Source organism: Chelmon rostratus, chromosome 5, assembly GCF_017976325.1.
Source record: "Chelmon rostratus isolate fCheRos1 chromosome 5, fCheRos1.pri, whole genome shotgun sequence".
Lineage (NCBI taxonomy): Eukaryota > Metazoa > Chordata > Actinopteri > Chaetodontiformes > Chaetodontidae > Chelmon > Chelmon rostratus.
In genome coordinates this window covers 17,283,222-17,301,367 of record NC_055662.1, presented here as the reverse complement: position 1 = coordinate 17,301,367, position 18,146 = coordinate 17,283,222, and the positions used below count along the sequence as shown (strand labels likewise).

The window sequence follows — 18,146 nt, the reverse complement described above, 5'->3', positions numbered from 1 at the left end:
TTTGGTCACGTTTGAATGCTGGCGGTGCTTTCACTCTAGTGGTAGCATGAGACGGAGTTTACAACCCACACAAGTGGCTCAGGTAGTGCAGCTCATCCAGGATGGAACATCAATGCGAGCTGTGGCCAGAAGGTTTGCTGTGTATGTCAGCGTACTGTCCAGAGCATAGAGGCACTATCAGGAGACAGGCCAGTACATCAGGAGATGTGGAGGAGGCCGTAGGAGGGCAACCCAACAGCAAGACTGCTACCTCCACCTTTGTGCAAGGAGGAACAGGAGGAGCACTACCAGAGCTCTGCAAAATGACCTCCAGCAGGCCACAAATGTGCATGTGTCTGCTCAAACGGTCAGAAACAGACACCATGAGGGTGGTATGAGGGCCCGATGTCCACAGGTGGGGGTTGTGCATACAGCCCAACACCGTGCAGGACGTTTGGCATTTGCCTGAGAACACCAAGATTGGCAAATTCGCCACTGGCGCCCTGTGCTCTTCACACATGAAAGCAGGTTCACACTGAGCACATGTGACAGACGTGACAGAGTCTGGAGACTCCATGGAGAACGTTCTGCTGCCTGCAACATCCTCCAGCATGACTGCCATTAGGCACCGAGATGAGATCCTCAGACCCCTTGTGAGACCATATGCTGGTGCGGTTGGCCCTGGGTTCCTCCTAATACAAGACAATACTAGACTTCATGTGGCTGGAGTGTGTCAGCAGTTCCTGCAAGACGAAGGCATTGATGCTATGGACTGGCCCGCCCGTTCCCCAGACCTGAATCCAATTGAGCACATCTGGGACATCATGTCTCGCTCCATCCACCAACGCCACGTTGCACCACAGACTGTCCAAGAGTTGGCGGATGCTTTAGTCCAGGTCTGGGAGAAGATCCCTCAGGAGACCATCCGCCACCTCATCAGGAGCATGCCCAGGCATTGTAGGGAGGTCATACAGGCACATGGAGGCCACACACACTACTGAGCCTCATTTTGACTTGTTTAAAGGACATTACATCAAAGTTGGATCAGCCTGTAGTGTGCTTTTCCACTTTAATTTTGAGTGTGACTCCAAATCCAGACCTCTATGGATTAATAAATTTGATTTCCATTGATAATTTTTGTGTGATTTTGTTGTCAGCACATTCAACTATGTAAATAACAAAGCATTTAATAAGAATACCTCATTCATTCAGATGTAGGATGTGCTATTTTAGTGTTCCCTTTATTTTTTTGAGCAGTGTATATAAGACCATCATCAAAAGCGAAATAATGAAACGGAATTCAACACAGTCTGAACACAGTTTAACACCATAGTTTTGTACATGAATAACAAGGTGATTTCACTATGAGTTGAAGCAGTGACTCTTAATACAATCATTGGAAATGCACGAGGAAAGTGTGATACAGGATCAATGTTTGAAGGAAGGTGGAGATAGAAGGTCGTGAGGTCAAATCCTCCTCCTGCATCCTCAGGCAGTGCAAGGCAGGATACTGACAACTGACACTTTTTCTCCTTTACACCGCTTCAGCCCTGCTTCACACTCGCTCAGGGTCTGATTTGCTGCAGTCGCGTCCTCCCCGACACGGACACACACGTTTAATCCTGGGTTCAAGCAATCTGCAGAGTCCTTACAGCGACACTCGTTGCTTTGATCTGGCAGAATGACGTGGAGACAAATGAGATGAGTACACATTTCAAATACTGCACGTTGTCATGGATCTTTTATGACCTCGGATGTCCCTACCATCACAGGTCTCCCACATGTGACAGTTGGCGCAGCCTGTCGTGTTACGCTCCGGCCAGTTGCAGGCGACATCCTCCTCGATCACGTGGTTCTTGCCCATACACTGCAGCGCATGCATTTTGCACACATTCAGAAGGACTGTTTTTCTCCTCACAACAGGACTGGCACACACCTCCAAAGACAAACTGGTGACAAAATCACATCAGTTTGATTTGCAAAAAGTCACATGACTGTATTGATGATTAGTGGAGTCCACATACCTGCACTCAAAAGGCATTTTGCAAACACATTTTCCTCTGGAAGACTTCTCCCATGGTTTACATTGCACCAAGGGAGCGATGACTTGTGGCACAGTGACTGTAGGATACATGGAAATCATTCTTCCACACTGCTAACTGACAAATATCCGTGCATGCAATGATGAAAATAAAGTCCATTAAACAATTTGAATGAACCTCAAAGTAAAACTTACCTGGGCTGCATTTGGTGTCTGCTGGGTCTGGTGAAAAATTCAGACTGGGGTCACATATAATCATTGTTTCTCCTAAAAGCTGTTGACCTGGCGGACAGGACAAGGTGACTGTCTCCCCTATGCCATAGGCCTCATTTAGAGGAGAGGCTGTGACGCCATCAGTGAGGGACTCAAGCCTGCACATTGAGACTGGCAGAAAATTTGGACTTAATAAAACAACACTGTGATTCAATGTGATCAATAATGTTAAACCGTTGGTTATAGGTACTCACCTGTGCACAGTCCAGGCCTGCTAGACCAGGTTTGATTAGCAGTGCATTCTAGGGTTGTTTGGCCGATAAGGTAGTAACCGTCAGTGCAGGTGTACTCAACCTTACTGCCCACAAGGTAAATGTCCTTAGGGTCCTGAGGAGCACGTGGCGACAAATCAGGTGATTAAGTTCCATTTTTCAGTTCTGACCTTTGCACAGAATCCTCTTAAAAAAGGAAAACTGAAGGGAGACTGAAATATGAATAACAAATGTGATACTGAGCCAGGTGCATTTCCCTCACTTCAAAGGAGACATAATAAATATTTAATTTCATAGCCCCTCTTATACAAAATACTCTCTTAAAGCTCTGAATGTAAATATTGATCATCTATGACACATGCACAAAAACATCTCCCACACTGGTGCCTGTTTTTCCATGTTGTGCTTCAGAGGTTACATTATTAGGTTTACCACATTAAATAATTTCTCCATATTAAAATCTGGGCGTGTATTCTTCTGTAAATTAGGCTGACTCATGCAAAAACAGATTATATGAGGAGGAGTGCTGTGGGCTTCGGGGTAATCCTGAATCAATACTGGAAAAAGCTGCAATTAATATGATTATAAAAGTGTTAAATGTTTGGAATAATTTGTTCTACAATTCACTGTAAATTGAAGTTTGGCTCCATCCTTACCAGGACGTAGCCGTTGATGAGAGCAGGTGGGGTTCCACACCTCTGACTCGCTGTGAGTGTTTGGTCAAAGCACTGAGGCTCCATGTTTCTGTAAAAAAACAGTTTAATATAGGATGTTGTATAACTTCATCATTAAAAGTCCTCTTGTTGAAAATTCAAAGCACTGACTGGTGGTGCCTGTTACAAAAGTTCATACTGAACAATAAAACTCGCTCTGACTTTAAGTATTTCAAGTCTTGGTCTTCACAGTCAGATGTCTCAGTTGTTTCTCCGATGCAATGTTGTCCCCCGTTTTGAGGAGTGGGATTAGAGCAGGAGCGACTTCTTGACCTTCGAACCCCAGAGCACGACGACCAGGCGGACCAGCAGGTCCAGCTACCGTGGATCACTCCTTAAAGAGCAGAAACAGGAAGGAAGAAAGAGGGAGGAAGTGAGAAACATATTACAGTCCATGTGATAATGAAGGGTTTATTACTGTAGGTGGGCACCTACAGGTATTCAGCCTGGCGAAGAGCGTACACCGCAACCGCGACTTAAATAAACTTTATTAAGACTATTTATTATATACTTAGACATGGCCAGAAAAAAAAAGAACTTGCATGTCCAACACCAGTTTTAGTTGATATAAAGGAATAATTTGACATTTTGGGAAATGTCAAATTCTTCGATATGATATATTGATACCACTCTCTTAATTGTGCATTCAACATAAGGCCATAGCCAGCAGTCAGCTATCTTAGCTTAGCATAAAGGCTGAAAATGTAAAATGTGAGGAAACAGCTAGCCTGGCTCTGTCCAGAGGTATCAAAATTGCTAACAGCACCTCTACAGCTCACTAATTAACATGCAATATCTTTTTCATTTAATCTGTGCAAAAATTAAACATGTGAAAATGTGCTTTTGTGGTTAGATTGGAGCTTCCTGGCATCCCCTAATTTTAACAATTTGGTACTTGCCCATTTAAAACAAACAAGATATGTTTCTTGTGGTTCATAGGTGCTGCTCAGCAGATTTTTTTACTTTTGGACAGAGCCACCTGTATAAATCTTCCCATTTCACTCTCTGCAAGAAAGAGTATGAGAATATTTCCCGACTTATTCCTTTAAAAATGTCAAACCACCTTCCTCGAGCCCAAACTGACTGCGAGAACCTGTCTGAAATGTGACACCCACCCTGCTGACCCTCCACCTCAGTTCCCTGCTCACAGGCCAGGCCTGACGTGCCGGGCTTACAGATGCATTTGCATTCATCTCCATCCATGACGACGATGCCATTGTTTCTGCAGGGCCGGCAGTGGCAGGGGTCGCTCTCGCTAAGGTACTGCTCTATGGCCCTGCGAAGGTAGAGCTTCTTCACCCCTGCACACTGGACCTCCTTCACCAGCTCTGACAGCGGCCGCAGCTGCCCAAAACAAGAGTTGGGGTCATGTGAGTCAGACTAATGAGAGATGGAAGGCTGTTATCTGATAAGATGACCCAATTAAATGCCCTTCTCTCACCTTTTGTTTTGTGACTTGTGGAAATGATCGAACAGAGTCAGCCCAGTTTGAGTACATTTCCCAGTTCCTATTCGGATCAGCGAGCTGCATGGTCTTCAGTGCTGCAATATGTTGGATGCCTCCTCCTTCCACATCCACTCTTTTCACCTGACTATTCCTGGTTGAACCTATTTATACAAAGGTTTGCAGGGATGACAGAAACATTCAGAGATTTCACCTGCTTTCATAGGCTCTAGTATGTTTGTAGAATTAACATCAACACTGCACCATGAGATGATGTGTGGCTGTGTTGACCACTCCTGCAGTCCACGCGGGTGATGGGGAAAAAAAGAATCCAACGTTTAGTCCTTTCACATTCGTTGTACTGATGGCTTTCCCTCACTTGAAAACAACAGAAAACAAAAGGAAACAAAAGTTAGTGTTGGAAATCACCGGCAGGATGTTCACTATATAGTGCATATTTATCTTTACTTTTAAATTATGTAATTTGATTGACTTATTTGCAAATTTGCATTCACCCATGACACATAAACATTTGCATTTGCACATTTTTACTGTTATTAGCGTTATGGTCATGTCATCTTTAGCCATGTTGGGTCAGTGGTGAGCAACATGGGCTTGTTGTATTTTTGTACTGTAAAGTTCAGTTGCTGATGATTCGTGAATCCTCACACATATATTTTTCTGTTTCTTCATCAATCCTGGCGAGGACCTTGAAGGAGCCTCCAAGGTTTCCCTCAGACAGGTAGTGTGTTCCAAACCTTTCCAAAACCTTCCTGTAGGCAGCATAGTTGTAGACTGAGGGGAGTTTGACCAGTGCCTTCCACAGCTCCTCAGATATCGGGAGATACTGAGCAGAGTTGCTCTGGAACTGAGCCACCTCTATGTCATTCTTTAAAACTAAAATCTTCTGGGTCTGGAAGGAGCAAAAAAAAAACAAAAAAAAAAACAACAATATTGTTGCTGGGGTTTGATGTTAAAGATGCAGTCATAAAAGGTGCCTACTCACTCTGCTTCTGTCTTCTGTCTCGTGAAGGTCATAGTTTCGATATCCTGTTGTGGTCCCGGACACTTTCTGTCTGTTGACAATGTCTTTTGCATAGTGCCATGTGCTGGAGAACATCTCATCACTGAAGTCATTCTGAGCTTTAACCTGAGAGCAGCACAATTAATTTAATGAAAGAAATGTGCACAAAAAATGCACTAAAAGGAGATGTCTTTAAAGGTGCCCTGTGGAGATTCTGACCACTAGGAGTGCTGCAGAGTCATGCTTTGACAACTAGTTTTCCAGCATTCGCAAAGATACTGACGAACAGAGGTCAGTAGTGCATGCAAACATTTATTTGGTGTCAGTAAAATGTTGTAAATGGTGGGAATGCAACAATAGAAGAAGCAAGAGAAGAAGGTGGATGATGAGGAATGTTGAATGTAAACAAATTTTATTAACAATCAAAACTCCACAGGGTACCTTTGCAGAATGACATGACCAAGAGAAGTTTCAACATTAATTGCAATTGTTGCTGTTTCCATGACCAACCAAAAAGCTGTACTGGATAGTACTGAGGGGCAGTCTGTAGATAGCATTGTGGACACCGCTGTAGATGGTGCGACACTGGCCCCCAAAGCTCTTTGTGTTAATGACACTGGCCCGCCGCTTCCCTGAAACCACATCAAACCTACAGAAGCAATAAAAGCATCCCACTGGTAAGCATTTGGCACGTGCTTGTGTGTGCTTGTACGGGTGCACCAACACCAACAGGTCACTTACCCGAGTCCCAAGTGTTCAACGTTAGGCGGCAGAGTTGTTTTTGTACACACAATGTATTTTTCAGTGCCACAGACACGTTCATCGTGTCCATCTTCCTCACAATCCTGATCCCCGTTACACACCAGAGACTGGCTGACACACTTCCCTGAGGGTCAAGAGACAGTCTTACAGCTCAGTGATTGTTCTTTAATTCTGTGTGATTTTGGGGGTGAACACAGTTTTACTTCTAACCCGATCGACAGCGAAACCTGTCTCCGCACCCATCCTCTAGAGGGCAGCCTGTCGTGGTTTCACAGGACCTGGTCTGAGTCCGCCCTCCATCGCAGGGGTTCCCTCCAAACTGAGCGTAGACGGCCATGACTCGGCTTCTTGTCTGTAACACAGTAATGTGATGAAGACATATGAAAAAACGTACATGAACAAGCGCATAGATTGATACAAACATCATTTTGAGCAGTTTTGCTGCTAAAATGTATATTCTATCATCATCTCCTTACCTGTAATTTGGTGCAGCCGTCACACTGTGACCAATCACCGTAAGGCCCCCACTGGCAATGAACTCTCTGGTCACAAAACCTCAGAAATGAAATTTAAATCAAATAATTCAATGAAAGAAAGCAAACAAATCAAATAAAACCAAATCATCATTGCATATTTGTGTCATTTCTAATGTTGAAACAGTGCAGCAAAAACAGATTTACCCTAATGGAGTGAACAGCAGTAGCAGCCACGGCAAGACTGCTGAGAAGAGTTGCGTAATGTTCTGAAAAAGTGAAGACAAGAGGAAGAAAGGATAGCAGAGAAGAAAAGAAAAGAGAAGACAAGGGAAGGGAAGAAGTGAAGACAAGAGGAGAGACGATTAGAGAAAAGGAGAAAAGAGAAGAGAAGAGACGAGAATGAGAGAGGAATCTCTAACGGAAACCAGATCTCACTTTAAATGTACATCAAATGTTTTGCAGAAATCTGAGGAATGTGTTTGCCGTTTCCTTGTTATTGAGTGTAAAGTCTACTTGCCTTCATGGTGAGTGAAGAGCAGCAAACAGAAGAGTCTTCAACAGGCTTTGACACAGGATATTTATATTGCTGTAAGTTCTGTTCTTGCAAGGGAGTCAAACTCTTGGAAGGACATTCCTTGGAACTTCATGAGGGAAAAGATGTGTGTGTGTGCGTGTGTGTGTGTGTGCGTGTGCCAAAAAAGCTCCCCCAGAGGATCATTCTGAAACCGAAAGAAAAATTCCTCTTGGAGTGAGAATCTTTGTCTGCTGTGCTGGGTTTCAGGTGTGCCATAAATTAAGTAGGCTATCATGCACGAAACCAGGACGCAGTGGAACGTCTACAGGCCTTTTTCTGCAGTAGGAAAAGCACTGGTGTAAACAATCAGGTAAATGATGGCCGAGGTCCCTTTAGCTGCTTCTGGTCTTGACCACATGTATGCAGATATTTCACATTCTGCTCTGCTTTTGGGCCTCTTGTTCACACACAAACAACGTTTTAGGTCACTAAAAGGAGATTTTTAAAACACCTCAATCCCTGTGTACGCTTGACATGCAGCGTTTGAGAAATGATGATGTCATCATCTCAATTTGCGCATGGCTTGAACATGCCAGTGAACTGCTGCTTAGTTTACGTTTGGTACTGCAAGGCTGTGTGCCAGAAAAGTGTTAAATATAGACTTTAGATGTAGACTTTGTCGCCACCTACTGGTGTGAACATTTTTAACCAGTTCTGCGACCGTGTGTGTGCAGATGGTTCTTTCTTCAACTGAAAAAGTATCTGTTTACGTGTGGTCAAGGCCTCAGTTTGAGTGTCTTGCTATTGCACATGCTGGCTCACTGTCATGGCTCTTGAAGAGGCGCTTGAGGAGAACAGAGCCATCGTTAATGTAATTAGCAACGCCTGTGCTTTTCCTGCTACAGCAAGTCCTAATGTGTGCTCTGAGAAAAGGCTTTTTCCATGCTGGGGCCCTTAATTTCAACCCACTGAGCACCTCCAGTACTTTTTGTCCATATTGGCTTTAAATTTGAGGTCAGAGGTCAAGAATGAACTGAAGCTCGACCTTTTAGCCAACAAGTTTCCAAGATCAAGAAAAAACTCTCAAACTGAAATCTTGAGCTCAAATGTGTCACAGTCTAGCATTCATCTCCCCAAAAGTCACATAACACATCAAAACAATGACATTTGCTAAATAAAGTAACTGTGAGTACTGAGATGTGATGCAGTCTGGCAAACACTGGAGGGCAATAGAGACTTGAGGACCATTCCCTCCTCATGAAATGTGGTTTCGAGGCTGAGGAAATTCGAGGATGTGGTAAGTAAGCAGAGATTCACCCTCCTTCTCAAACTCTGCAGATGCCTCCATACAGGTACCACGGGGTAACTGAATGAACTGATGAAAATGATATGAGCCAAGTGCTAAGACCTTCACTTTCATCGCATTTCGACTCTCCAGAACAGCTTTGAACGAATGTGTCAGTCAAAATTTTCATGTGCGTGCATGTTCGCATTTGAGTTCTAGCACCTTCCTTTTACCCACCGGCCTCTGTGCACAGCGTAAGTGAGGGACGCACACCTGCTGACATTAAGCATTTGGGTGGGATGATGGGACCTTCATGCAGTTTCACAGGCAGGTTTAGACACATATATGCACTCACGCCGTGAGGGGGCAGCGAGCCAGAGGCAGGAATAGACCGTCAGCAGGGGTTTGCTTGGCAGGCTGAACGCTGTCTGGTTTAGAAAGCACAGGGCATCTTCTGAAATATCAGTCCAGAAACATCAACTCGAGGGACAGCGAGGTTGCTTTATGTGTGTGTAACATATTAAGAAATCAACAGGACTATAGATGGAAAGACAACTTGTGTTTGGGAGGCATATCTCTGCCTCTTTATATATAACACCATCATAAAGAGTGAAATAATGAAACAAAATTCAACATGGTTGGTGTTTTGCTGTTTATTCCTTGTCTGAACACAGTTTAACACCATAGTTTTGTACATGAATAACAAGGTGATTTCACTATGAGTTGAAGCAGTGACTCTTAATACAATCATTGGAAATGCACGAGGAAAGTGTGATACAGGATCAATGTTTGAAGGAAGGTGGAGATAGAAGGTCGTGAGGTCAAATCCTCCTCCTGCATCCTCAGGCAGTGCAAGGCAGGATACTGACAACTGACACTTTTTCTCCTTTACACCGCTTCAGCCCTGCTTCACACTCGCTCAGGGTCTGATTTGCTGCAGTGGCATCCTCCCCGACACGGACACACACACCTCGTTGCTTTGATCTGGCAGAATGACGTGGAGACAAATGAGATGAGTACACATTTCAAATACTGCACGTTGTCATGGATCTTTTATGACCTCGGATGTCCCTACCGTCACAGGTCTCCCACATGTGACAGTTTGCGCAGCCTGTCGTGATGCGCTCCGGCCACTTGCCGGCGACATCCTCCTCGATCACGTGGTTCTTGCCCATACACTGCAGCGCATGCATTTTGCACACATTCAGAAGGACTGTTTTTCTCCTCACAACAGGACTGGCACACACCTCCAAAGACAAACTGGTGACAAAATCACATCAGTTTGATTTGCAAAAAGTCACATAACTGTATTGATGATTAGTGGAGTCCACATACCTGCACTCAAAAGGCATTTTGCAAACACATTTTCCTCTGGAAGACTTCTCCCATGGTTTACATTGCACCAAGGGAGCGATGACTTGTGGCACAGTGACTGTAGGATACATGGAAATCATTCTTCCACACTGCTAACTGACAAATATCTGTGCATGCAATGATGAAAATAAAGTCCATTAAACAATTTGAATGAACCTTGAAGTAAAACTTACCTGGGCTGCATTTGGTGTCTGCTGGGTCTGGTGAAAAATTCAGACTGGGGTCACATATAATCATTGCTTCTCCTAAAAGCTGTTGACCTGGCGGACAGGACAAGGTGACTGTATATACTCCCACACAGAAGCAAACCTTCATGTAGAGCATTAATGTCTTCACTATCTATTTATCTATCGTTATCACAAGCACTTTATCGGTAGCTAGCTAGCACTAGTTATCGCTATAACTAGCTGGCACTAATTATCGCTAGCGCTAGTTATTGCTAGTTAGCTATCACTAGCTAGCTAGCGGTTCTTATCGCTATAGCTAGCTAGCGCTAGCGCTAATTATCGCTAGCTAGCTAGCACTAGTTATTGCTAGCGCTAGTTATCACCAGCTAGCCAGATTGCTAGCCAGATTGCTACCTAGCTAGATCGCTAGTTAGCTAGCGCTAGCCCTTGCTATCTAGCTAGTGATCTAATTTTATCTGATAAATGTATCTATGGTGGCAATGCTGTTTGTCCATGGGGAATTGCGTAGATAGCGGTTTTTATGTGACGTCATCGGCAGGCATGGCCTGGGGGGGGGTTTCACTGGTTGTCATGGAGATTTATTAAAAAGAAATATATTTATATATATAGAAATATATATAGAAATATATATATATATAGAAATATATTTATTTCTTTTTAATATGTCTTGTCAGAGAGGTTGAGAGTAACGCAATTTCGATTCTCTGTTTGTCTTGTACATTCTGCAGAATTGACAATAAAGCTGACTTTGACTTTGACTCTGATGTGTCTGGTGTGTGTGTGTGAATGTGTGTCTGTGTCTGTCTTAACTGTATGTGTGCGTGTGCTTAAACTATCCATATATACAGTTAATTGCTCAAAAAGAGGATTCATTCTCAGTGAAGAACCTTGGACCTCTAATCTGCCTCTATACATGCCAAAGAGCAGTGATTCCTAACACATCTCTGGGGATCATCAGGTGGATACCTCCCTTCAACGGTGTTTCGCCTACTTAGTCCCACTACACCTCCAGGAGGCTAGGCGGTGAACTCCGGCGTCCCAGAGTCACCCCCCCTAGTGCCAGTTCACACTGCTCCTACACAATCCAAACAGCACTGCCACGTTGACCCAGGCCTGTTTAGGAGATGCTCCAGGTAGTGGCCAGTACCGATGCTACCATTTAGCTTATGCTAATGCTAACTGCTAAGAAGAACAGAAGAAGACAACACAGTTCCGATGCTACCATTTAGCTACTGCTAATGCTAAATGCTAACCGCTACCTGCTAAGAGGAACAGAAGACGACAATACAGCTAATACTGCTAAGATACTATCATACTACCACCGCTTTAGCTATTGTTATCTGCTACAATGCTAGCACAGGCCTAAATGCCACATGTAACTGCCAATTGCCGCACTACCATCATCTACCCCTGCCTCTCACCAACTGCACCAATCTATCTATCTATCTATCTATCTATCTATCTATCTATCTATCTTAGCTTAGCATAAAGGCTGAAAATGTAAAATGTGAGGAAACAGCTAGCCTGGCTCTGTCCAGAGGTATCAAAATTCCAAACAGCACCTCTACAGCTCACTAATTAACATGCAATATCTTTTTCCTTTAATCTTTGCAAAAATTAAACATGTGAAAATGTGCTTTTGTGGTTAGATTGGAGCTTCCTGGCATCCCCTAATTTTAACACTTTGGTACTTGCCCATTTAAAACAAACAAGATATGTTTCATGTGGTTCATAGGTGCTGCTCAGCTCAGCTCAGCTTTTTTGACCTCTGGACAGAGCCACCTGTTTATATCTTCCCATTTCACTCTCTGCAAGAAAGAGTGTGCTTCCCAAGAGAATATTTCCCAACTTATTCCTTTAAAAATGTCAAACCAACTTCCTCAAGCCCAAACTGACTGCGAGAACCTGTCTGAAATGTGACACCCACCCTGCTGACCCTCCACCTCAGTTCCCTGCTCACAGGCCAGGCCTGACGTGCCGGGCTTACAGATGCATTTGCATTCATCTCCATCCATGACGACGATGCCATTGTTTCTGCAGGGCCGGCAGTGGCAGGGGTCGCTCTCGCTAAGGTACTGCTCTATGGCCCTGCGAAGGTAGAGCTTCTTCACCCCTGCACACTAGACCTCCTTCACCAGCTCTGACAGCGGCCGCAGCTGCCCAAAACAAGAGTTGGGGTCATGTGAGTCAGACTAATGAGAGATGGAAGGCTGTTATCTGATAAGATGACCCAATTAAATGCCCTTCTCTCACCTTTTGTTTTGTGACTTGTGGAAATGATCGAACAGAGTCAGCCCAGTTTGAGTACATTTCCCAGTTCCTATTCAGATCGGCGAGCTGCATGGTCTTCAGTGCTGCAATATGTTGGATGTCTCCTCCTTCCACATCCACTCTTTTCACCTGAATACTCCTGGTTGAACCTATTTATACAAAGGTTTGCAGGGATGACAGAAACATTCAGAGATTTCACCTGCTTTCATAGGCTCTAGTATGTTTGTAGAATTAACATCAACACTGCACCATGAGATGATGTGTGGCTGTGTTGACCATTCCTGCAGTCCACACGGGTGATGGGGAAAAAAAGAATCCAACGTTTAGTCCTTTCACATTCATTGTACTGATGGCTTTCCCTCACTTGAAAATAACAGAAAACAAAAGAAAACAAAAGTTAGTGTTGGAAGTCAAGGGCAAAATTTTCACTATATAGTGCATTTTTATCTTTACTCTTAAATTATTGTTATTTGATTGACTTATTTGCACATTTGCATGCAACCATGGCACATAAACATTTGCATTTGCACATTTTTTGTAACATTCTGGATCCTCGCATGTTGTTTCCTGTTTTATTTTTGTAACTACTGCTTGTGTCATTTCAGTTTCCTGTGTTTTCCCGCCTCTCATCAACCCCACCTGAGGCCACTTACTCACCTGCCCCTGATTACCCTCCTTCCCTTCCCTGTGTGTATATATCCCCACCAGCTCCACATGTCTCTGCCAGATTGTCTACAGCTGCGTTTCCATTACAGGTGTTCGCAAAATAAAAGCGATATTTCTGAAAATTCGGCAAAGTTCAAATGCTACTTGCAGGTGTTTCCATTGAACAGTGTTTTGTGAACCAGCCGAAATTCTCGTAAATTCTAGGACGTCCCGCGAGATTTCATTTTGAGGAAGATGGCCCAAAGTGTTATGTGTCTCAGGACACTGATGACGTGACAGTGACGTGTAAATGCGAAAAAAGCATTTCCATTACACTTTTGCAATACACTTTTATATCGACAGATCTGAAAAACCACCTCAAGAGAGCGTAAAAATGTTTTAGCGATACTTGAGAGGATTTTAGAAATATACATGTTTCCATTACCGTTTTTTATTGCGATATTTAGGATTCTCGCATTTCTAGGGGCAATGGAAACGCAGCTTATGTTGCTGCGTTTGGCTTTCATGGTTGGTTGGACTTTCCCTGCTTTTGATTTTGAAAGAGTTCTGCCTTTTTTCTGTCTGTTTTGTTTGCCTTAGTGGACTCCTTGTGTTTGCCTCTTTTTTTTTTTTTTTTTTTTTTGGATCATAGTAAAGTTTTGTTTGAACCTCACTCTGCCTCCTGTGTTTTTCTCTGCATCTGAGTCTGAGCTCACCAGGGCCGTTACATTTTTACAATTATTATTAATGTTATGGTCATGTCATCTTTAGCCATGTTGGGTCAGTGGTGAGCAACGTGGGCTTGTTGTATTTTTGTACTGTCAAGTTCACATACAAACCGGCAGAAGAAATATGAACGACCATCAATGAGAGGAAAAGCATAGTTAGTTCACTACTTGTTCCATCATGACTTTGAACGAAAACATAACTGAGTCTGAGTCTGTCAGCTGTCTTTAGATTCAGTATTCTTTTTTGGCCTGTAAAAAAGTTGCTGATGATTCCTGAATCCTCACACATATATTTTTCTGTTTCTTCATCAATCCTGGCGATGACCTTGAAGGAGCCTCTGAGGCTTCCCTCAGACAGGTAGTGTGTTCCAAACCTTTACAAAACCTTCCTGTAGGCAGCGTAGTCGTAGACTGAGGGGAGTTTGACCAGTGCCTTCCACAGCTCCTCAGATATTAGCAGGTACTGAGCAGAGTTGCTCTGGAACTAAGCCACCTCTATGTCAATCTTTAAAACTAAAATCTTCTGGGTCTGGAAGGAGCAAAAAAAAAAAAAAACTAAAACCACTAAAAGGAGATGTCTTTAAAGGTGCCCTGTGGAGATTCTGACCACTAGGAGTGCTGCAGAGTCATGCTTTGACAACTAGTTTTCCAGCATTCACAAAAATACCTACAAACACACAACAGGATTGTCCTCACCAATTGAGAGCCCGGCTTAAATCACTTAAAACAAACTGTAAGCAACATCTTGTGGTTGTGCAAGTTATTTTAATCCTCTCAGAGCAGCATGGGCAGAAGCAGTGTTGCTATACTCTCACATTCACCCCCTTTACACCTGCAATAAACATGCCATCTATATCTGTTTTTCTTAAATGAACAAGTAAATGCACGCAGACTGTATTATGATCAGATTCACCAGACCACATCTGGAGGCATTGCACATCAAAATCCAGGTTTAAATGCAAAGACCTGTGGATCAGATGTCAATATTCAGATAATGTTTCCAGATACAGATCACATGTTGGTGTAACTGGGTGTAAATGGGGTTAATTAGGTAAGGTTAGTAAGTTGAGTGACTTCATCATCAGCGACACTTCCTGTCTTTCTTTCTATTGTCCTTGGCAACAATATTTAAACCATGGCCACAATCCTCTGATGACTTTAACTGTTCTTTTGGTTTTTTTTGCCAAAACTAAACCAGATCTTAACTTAAGAGATCGTCGCTCATAAGATACTGACAAGCCACTGTTCTGTTACATGGGTGCCACATAAATCTGCAGACTGCAGAGGTCAGTAATGCATGCCAACATTTCTTTGGTGTCAGTAAAAAGTTGTAAATGGTGGGAATGCAACAATAGAAGAAGCAAGAGAAGAAGGTGGATGATGAGGAATGTTGAATGTAAACAAATTTTATTAACAATCAAAACTCCACAGGGTACCTTTGCAGAATGACATGACCAAGAGAAGTTTCAACATTAATTGCAATTGTTGCTGTTTCCATGACCAACCAAAAAGCTGTACTGGATAGTACTGAGGGGCAGTCTGTAGATAGCATTGTGGACACCGCTGTAGATGGTGCGACACTGGCCCCCAAAGCTCTTTGTGTTAATGACACTGGCCTGCCGCTTCCCTGAAACCACATCAAACCTACCGAAGCAATAAAAGCATCCCACTGGTAAGCATTTGGCACGTGCTTGTGTGTGCTTGTACGGGTGCACCAACACCAACAGGTCACTTAACCGAGTCCCAAGTGTTCAACGTTAGGCGGCAGAGTTGTTTTTGTACACACAATGTATTTTTCAGTGCCACAGTCATGTTCATCGTGTCCATCTTCCTCACAATCCTGATCCCCGTTACACACCAGAGACTGGCTGACACACTTCCCTGAGGGTCAAGAGACAGTCTTACAGCTCAGTGATTGTTCTTTAATTCTGTGTGATTTTTGGAGTGAACAAAGTTTTACTTCTAACCCGATCGACAGCGAAACCTGTCTCCGCACCCATCCTCTAGAGGGCAGCCTGTCGTGGTTTCACAGGACCTGTTCTGAGTCCGCCCTCCATCGCAGGGGTTCCCTCCAAACTGAGCATAGACAGCCATGACTCGGCTTCTTGTCTGTAACACAGTAATGTGACATATGAAAAAACGCACATGAACAAGCACATAGATTGATACAAACATCATTTTGAGCAGTTTTGCTGCTAAAATGTATATTCTATCATCATCTCCTTACCTGTAATTTGATGCAGCCGTCACACTGTGACCAATCACCGTAAGGCCCCCCACTGGCAATGAACTCTCTGGTCACAAAACCTCAGAAATGAAATTTAAATCAAATAATTCAATGAAAGAAAGCAAACAAATCAAATGAAACCAAATCATCATTGCATATTTGTGTCATTTCTAATGTTGAAACAGTGCAGCAAAAACAGATTTACCCTAATGGAGTGAACAGGAGTAGCAGCCACGGCAAGACTGCTGAGAAGAGTTGCATAATGTTCTGAAAAAGTGAAGAAAGTATAGCAGAGAAGAGGATTAGAGAAAAGGAGAAAAGAGAAGACAAAAGTAGAGAAGAGACGGGAACGAGAAATGGAACGGAAACCAAATCCCAATTTAATGTGCATCAAATGTTTTGCAGAAATTTGAGGAATGTGCTTGCCGTTTCCTTGTTATTGAGTGTAAAGTCTACTTGCCTTCATGGTGAGTGAAGAGCAGCAAACAGAAGAGTCTTCAACAGGCTTTGACACAGGATATTTATATTGCTGTAAGTTCTGTTTCAAGGGAGGACATTCCTTGGAACTTCATGAGGGAAAAGATGTGTGTGTGTGTGTGTGTGTGTGTGTGTGTGTGTGTGCGTGCGTGTGTGTGTGTGTGTGTGTGTGCCAAAAAGCTCCCCCAGAGGATCATTCTGAAACCAAAAGAAAACTTCCTCTTGGAGTGAGAATCTTTGTCTGTCACGATTTTACTGAGCGAATGAAACTAAATGGTGCCTGGTTCCCTTCAGGTGTGCCATAAATTAAGTAGGCTATCAGGCACAATACCAGGATGCAGTGGAACGTCTACAGGCCTTTTTCTACAGTAGGTACACATATACATCAGGTAAATAATGGCCGAGGCCCCTTTAGCTGCTTCTGGCCTGGACCACATATATGTAGATATTTAACATTTTGTTTTACTTTTGGGCCTCTTGTTCAGACACAAACAATGTTTTAGGTCACTAAGAGGAGATTTTTTAAAACGCCTGAATCCCTCTGTACACTTGACATGCAGCGTTTGGGAAATGATGATGTCATCATCTCAATTTGCACATGGCTTGCCAGCAAACTACTCTGAAACAATTTTGAAATATGTATCCAAAATATACACCAAGTTTTCTGATCTGAGGGTTGAAGAGTAACTATTGTCACGCCGCCCTTGAGCAGTGCCCTTAAGTCCCAAGTGCAAGTGGCATAATAGCCAAGACGGACAGAGCTGAGAAGAGAACATGCATGCTCAACAGTTTCTTCTCATGAACTATAGACTGTAAACCTGTCAGCCATAGGTTTCTGAAGAGCCACAGTGGTTCTGCAGTCACCATCATAGCAGTGCCTGACTTCGCTAATCCAAAGAGGTGGAGTGTGGGTGGAGCTGAGGTGGGCCACGGCCATAATTATGCTTAACTTTAAGGCTTAATGTAATTTAAACAAGTGATAAATAGAAATTCATGCCCCTGTACAGTTGATGAACGTGAAATTAGCTGTAGAGACAAAAAAGGTTTTTGTATCAGGCTGTAAACATATTTATTCGCTTCTGGAGCTGACCTCAAGTGGCCATTCGAGGAACTGCAGTTTTTGGCCAGCATATAAGCTATTCACCTGTTGTAGCCTGTTATCTTTAGCCTGATTCTCCTCTCCCTGCAGTTCTGTCAGCTCTCCTTTGTCTCGGCTGCCCTGCTCCCCTGCCTCAGACCCCGCTCAGCCCAGCACCTCTCCGGATTCCATTCTGGACCTGCCTGGCTCAAATTCCCATCCCAGTAGTCCCTGTCATTAAATACTTTAAATATCATATGTGCATCTATGTGTCTATGTCCGCACCTGGGTTCACACCTTAGTCCTTGAACAGTTACAACACAAAACTCCCCTTAAAGCCACAACTTCACATATTTGACATTTCTGTTTGTGTTGACATGAAAAAAACGAGGTGTTCATGATAAGCAGATTTTTTAACTTTGAAGAGAGCCAAGC

At 43.4% G+C, this 18,146-nt stretch overlaps 1 protein-coding gene and 1 pseudogene across 1 annotated transcript; both read right to left on the bottom strand.

Moving 5' to 3' along the window:
* Positions 1 to 1,201: 1,201 nt before the first annotated feature.
* Positions 1,202 to 7,590, bottom strand: LOC121606109 (complement component C7-like). The gene is made up of 18 exons (XM_041936263.1): positions 7,442 to 7,590; positions 7,129 to 7,190; positions 6,925 to 7,003; positions 6,659 to 6,800; positions 6,428 to 6,572; positions 6,197 to 6,335; positions 5,669 to 5,812; positions 5,332 to 5,575; positions 4,927 to 5,040; positions 4,660 to 4,826; positions 4,334 to 4,562; positions 3,381 to 3,552; positions 3,162 to 3,249; positions 2,488 to 2,620; positions 2,216 to 2,404; positions 2,004 to 2,100; positions 1,744 to 1,928; positions 1,202 to 1,652 (listed from the first exon to the last, which is right to left on the bottom strand). Exons 1-18 carry the CDS (start codon positions 7,445 to 7,447, stop codon positions 1,468 to 1,470), a joined length of 2,520 nt encoding a protein of 839 aa, XP_041792197.1. The 5' UTR covers positions 7,448 to 7,590; the 3' UTR covers positions 1,202 to 1,467.
* Positions 7,591 to 9,405: 1,815 nt separating this feature from the next.
* Positions 9,406 to 16,244, bottom strand: LOC121606225 (annotated as a pseudogene).
* Between the last annotated feature and the right edge of the window lie 1,902 nt (positions 16,245 to 18,146).